The sequence below is a fragment of the Papaver somniferum genome, unplaced genomic scaffold (assembly GCF_003573695.1).
Source record: "Papaver somniferum cultivar HN1 unplaced genomic scaffold, ASM357369v1 unplaced-scaffold_150, whole genome shotgun sequence".
NCBI lineage: Eukaryota > Viridiplantae > Streptophyta > Magnoliopsida > Ranunculales > Papaveraceae > Papaver > Papaver somniferum.
In genome coordinates this window covers 85,644-90,751 of record NW_020624377.1, presented here as the reverse complement: position 1 = coordinate 90,751, position 5,108 = coordinate 85,644, and the positions used below count along the sequence as shown (strand labels likewise).

General features: G+C 38.9%; 2 protein-coding genes across 2 annotated transcripts; one reads left to right on the top strand and one right to left on the bottom strand.

Moving 5' to 3' along the window:
• The first annotated feature begins 455 nt into the window (after positions 1-455).
• LOC113335862 (probable E3 ubiquitin-protein ligase RNF144A-A) lies at positions 456-1,292 on the top strand. The gene is made up of 2 exons (XM_026581888.1): positions 456-1,071; positions 1,204-1,292. The coding sequence occupies exons 1-2, from the start codon at positions 456-458 to the stop codon at positions 1,290-1,292; spliced, it is 705 nt and encodes a 234-aa protein (XP_026437673.1).
• A 1,787-nt stretch (positions 1,293-3,079) lies between these two features.
• LOC113335970 (F-box protein At1g22220-like) lies at positions 3,080-4,601 on the bottom strand. Its single transcript, XM_026581971.1, has one exon. It carries the CDS (start codon positions 4,525-4,527, stop codon positions 3,466-3,468), a length of 1,062 nt encoding a protein of 353 aa, XP_026437756.1. The 5' UTR covers positions 4,528-4,601; the 3' UTR covers positions 3,080-3,465.
• Between the last annotated feature and the right edge of the window lie 507 nt (positions 4,602-5,108).

Genomic DNA, 5,108 nt, shown 5'->3' with positions numbered 1-5,108 from the left:
GTTTTGCACTAGCCTACTGGAGTTTTCTTTTTGTTTTTTTTGATATGATTGGCGGCGGGATCTGAACCTCGGACCTGACAAATGAGTTCGATACTAGCCAGCTGAGTTAGCCCCAGTTGGTTTAGCCTACTGGAGTTGCTCGTACGGGACTCTTTTTTTTGGGTTTTTGTTGACACGTACGGTACTTTGTGTTACTTACGGGGATCTCAGGGGTTTTGAGCCCCGGTTAGGCGGTCGACTTAGCTAGAATCATTGGACTAAAAAACCCTTTCAAGTTCAGTATATTCCAGCAAAGATTTTGTGCGGAAATTCGAAGGGAACTCGGAATTAGGGGTCTCTTAGGAATCCCATAAAAAACATAACTCCAACGCCAAGTAATTTTGTTTCGTCATAAATATGAAATATATACGAATTGTGCCTGAAAGCACGACTTTAACATGCTACCGTATGGAAGAATGGAAGAACCGCTTCTAATAAGTTCAGCAAGTAATAGGTGTCCCAGTAGATTTTTCACATGCAATATATGTTTTACAGAACTTCCCTTAGAGAGGAAATTCAAGGGATGCCGGCATCCTTATTGTACTAATTGTGTCGCTAAGTATATAGAAGCACAGGTGATTTACCGCAACATCTCGAAGATAACATGCCCAGAATTCAACTGCAATGTCATGTTGGAGGCTTCATCGTACCAATCAGTTCTCCCAAAAAGTGTTTTCGAAAAGTGGTGTCGTGCTCTCTGTGAATCAGCAGTATTTTTGAATGCATCAAAAGGCGGGGTAGCCTATGGAAGATCTTACTGCCCTTATCGAAATTGTTCCGAATTGGTTTTGAATGAATGTGTTGGATATTCTAGTTCAAGCAAGATTACAGAATCAAACTGTCCTAGTTGCAAAAAGCCTTTCTGTTTCCATTGCATGGTTCCATGGAAAGAGAACCATCAGTGCAATAGTAATCGTGAGATTGTAATCGACATCGACAGTAAAGATGATTCTTTGTTCATGAAGATTGTCAAAAAGAAGAGATGGAGACGGTGCCCGTCTTGCAAGCATTACGTTGAGCGCAACGAGGGTTGTAAGATGATTACATGCAGGTATTTATATTCAGTCGTTTTTTTTTTAACGTATAGCAAACTTGTTAACCAAGTTTGAAAATTCAACTCGCAACAGGGAACTAACTTATGCTACTTACAATTTTTGAATGCAGGTGTGAAACAGTTTTTTGCCACGAGTGTGGCAGCATTAGATTTAGCAGCATTCGACGTCCTTGCAAACCAACTCTGGCCTGGGAGATGATTTTTCTGTTTGTTCTTGTATGTGCCTTGTTTCTGTTCACGCTTTTTATGTGTGGTATAATGATTTATATTATGTTGAGGGAAACTGGGTTGATTCCATATGATCATATGATTACACAAGGAATTCACGGTTGAGGTATTTATACCCAACCAACTTGAAATGGCGGTTGTTGGCTTGGAATATAATTTCTGCGGAGGAGATGTAGAAGTTTGAATTGTCTTTCTATTTCAACGCAAGTTCCTGTTAATGTAATTTCATAGTGTTTGGCTACGTACTGATCTTCACTGTTAAAGCATATTATATACACTCATGTGCACTCTCTATTTCTGGCGGCCAACAGTTACTCCACTGCTAACAGCATTTACAAATTACAATCAATTTCGCCAAAAAGCCAAAGCTAAATTTAGCTTTTAGCTTTAGCTTTCCGGCAAATCGCACAATGGGAACAAACTCAAAGCATTTATAGTTCATGCTCCAATCAACTAAACTCAAAGATTTGTGCTAGCTATTTGCCAACATTGCCCTATTTGAGACTAAAATGCAACATGAGAACTCACACTACTCATCAGTTCGGAACAAAGGCACTTAGTCACTGTTTTATTTGGGCCCTTGCACCGAATTTTTATACCCAATTTCGAGCAATTTCCGAAAGAATCATCTCCGGAGTATGACTGTACGGTGATATAGTATTTTAGTTTAATACGGCATTGTCCATGTCATGTACTTATGTAACTGAAACCCCAAAAAAATCGAACTTCCACGAGTAGTATCCATATTCATCTCCATCTCCATCGAAAGAAGAAAAATCACCCTGCATCCATGGAAGACCCCCCACAAGAACAAAAGTTGATGCGATGTCCATCTTGCAACCATATATTGAACGAAACGAGGGTATTAGTACTGCTAGTCAGTACATCACATGCAGGTACATACATTCTTCTTCGCTTCTTTCTTAATTGTTAATAGTTGCTTAATCATGGAATTAACCAAGCTAAAAATAATTCAAAATCGAAACGGGAATCAGAGCAGGATTAATAATCCATGGTTTCAATTTGTATCGCAGTTGCGGAACTAATTTTTGTCAAGACGAACGAAAGTGGTCGTTGTGGTGGATTCCAGCTGGTATATTCATGTGGCTAGGAACGCTTTTCCTTGGAGCTACAGAGATTGGTTGGGCTCTGGAAGGGGCCGGGTTGATTCAGCTTTAATCATGGGAATCTAAGTTGCTCACCTCCCTGATTAGAACTTGAAAAGGGTTTTCAATTTTTTATTTTATTTTTACATTTTCTGTTTATCAGATTATTTTTATAGTTATTCCATACATACACGGTAATTTCCTGTTTTTCAACTGAGTTAGGGCCCTGTTATCAACCTCACGAGTGGATAATAATACGAAAAACATGCATTTTTAGGTCGTCAGATTTGCCAGCTCCTCGAGAAACAATAATTATTTCGTTGTAATTGTTTTCCATCCGGTGGAGCAGCTGCGGCAGCACATTGTCAAAATTCAAGAGTGGCAATGAATTAATGCTTGAAGTTGATCAAAAGAAACAGCATTCAAGACTAGCAAGTGGCTGCTGATTTTCGGCCTTTGTTATTTTGACTTATTCTTTGATGTTGCTTGCGTGATTTCACTTTGCTGACAGCCTTATCAAGACCAAGATTCGTAATCACAATTGAATCTATATTAGTTAATGGACTAAAATGCATGTATGTAATCCTCTTCTAATTTGTTTCACATTTGTTATGCACAATCTTAATTTAATCACCTTAGACTAATACAATTCTAAACATAAAGTATAGAATACATTCACTCACCTAACACACAAACATGCTTCTTTATTCTAATGAGAACAACATAAGTACGGATAATCACTACAAATATCTCAATATGCAACCAATCACAATATTCAGACCAACAACTTCGACCAAGTTGCCTTAAGATAGATTACAACTTGCAAACTAACATTGCATCATTAACGTTCATAGAAAGCAAATGCACATAAGAGAAGAAGAAAAAAAAAATCCGTCCTAGACTGTAGAGGCAACACAATCAATGAACAGTGAAATGCATTCCAAGATTGACATTAGCGTGACTTGACCATAGACTTTACCAGCCATCGCCGCCCATCACTGAGTTGCGGTTGCAGCAGTTTGTTGCGTACGTGGTTAACTAAAATGAGTTCATTTCCAATAAATAACTTCTTCTCTTCATCAAAGCCTCAACAGCTTCACCAAAAACACCGTCAAATGCCCCCAAAGCCAATTCCTTATCCTCTTGTCGTTCCTCCATTTCCGACTTCCAGTTTTTTCTTCTCTCAAATTCATCAGTAATTGCAGGCCTAACAACAACAAGAGTAGCCCCTCTCATTCTCACACCACAAGACAAATCTAGTTTTGATTCATGTCTCATTCTCATTCTCACAGCTGGAACCACTGTCCTGTTATTCTTCCACCCCTGCACCGTACTTGTACTTAAATCCACCCCACCTCCACCACCGCCGCCACCATTTTCTTCCTCATGAACCCTAAACTCCTTCAAACCCTGTTGATTCATAACAACTTTACCTTCATTCTCTCTATCACTCAAAACCAAATTGTCAATCTCTTTATGTTCTTTAATAACTTCTCTTAACAAATAATGCCTTGTGGAAGCAGCTATCAATGATGAAATCGTCCAAACTACCCTCAACTTCAATCCACCACTTCCATCTCCATGAAAATCGATCTCATCATCATGATCATCACAAACACTACCCTTCTGATCACCATATTCAATTGATCTAACGGCTAATATAACACAACTCTTTAAACTCTTCCCAAACTCAGCCTTCCATCTCAACGTTATCCCTTTCTCCAACTTAAGATCACCAGAAGGTAATTCAATCTCCAACTTCTTGATCTTCTCAAATCCTCTAAGAATCTCCGTCGGTGAATTTGATAACTTGTTTGGTGCTAACAGTTTTCTTGGCGAAGTTAACAAATCTTGAAAAGATTGGAATATTGATTTGATGATGTTGAATAGAGAAAACCAATCACCTGATTCTGATGATGTTGTTGATACCACACAATCTACTTTAACCAGGAGTGTTTCAACTTGTGGGACTAATGAGTTGAATCGTTTTGATACTGTTTTGCAATGAGTTAATGTTTTGATATCTGATATTTGATTCAAGATGAGAAGTAATATTGCGTCTGGGATTTTATCAAATTCATCTTCACAAAATGAATTCATTTTTTTGTTTTGGTTTTTCAATCTCTCTGATGAGAACTGTGTTTGGTTTCTTTGGGTATGGGAGAATTTTGTAGGACTATATATAAAAAGGGTGGAACGGACGATGATGATGAAAGTCCAAATCCTCTGTCCCTACGTTAATACTTTTGTCACTTTATACTCAGCGTAGGACCTACCTTTTTAGGGTGTATACGGCTGGGCTGAGATTAAAGTTTTATTACCCTCGGGAAGGGGATAATTGCTGGGGTGGACGACCGTGTTAGGTTTTGCCACTTTGTACTTGGACAGTGGGTGCCTTAGGCGGTGCATGAGCCGAGGCCAACACCTTACTTGTTGACAGCCGGCTTACTTGCCGGATTTCATTCATCTCGATTTACCCCAATATGTTTGTATTTGTTTTTGAATCAGATACAAACAAACATGATGCATGATAATTTTTCCTTTTTCTCCGCCTGAGTTTTCCTCGTGTTATTATCCACCGGAGACACTCTCTTAGACCGGGTCTTATTGGCGACTCATTCTTAAGTGGGCTCAAGGTCTCAGGACGGACAGTGTACAAAGAAATAAGGACAGAAAGTCTG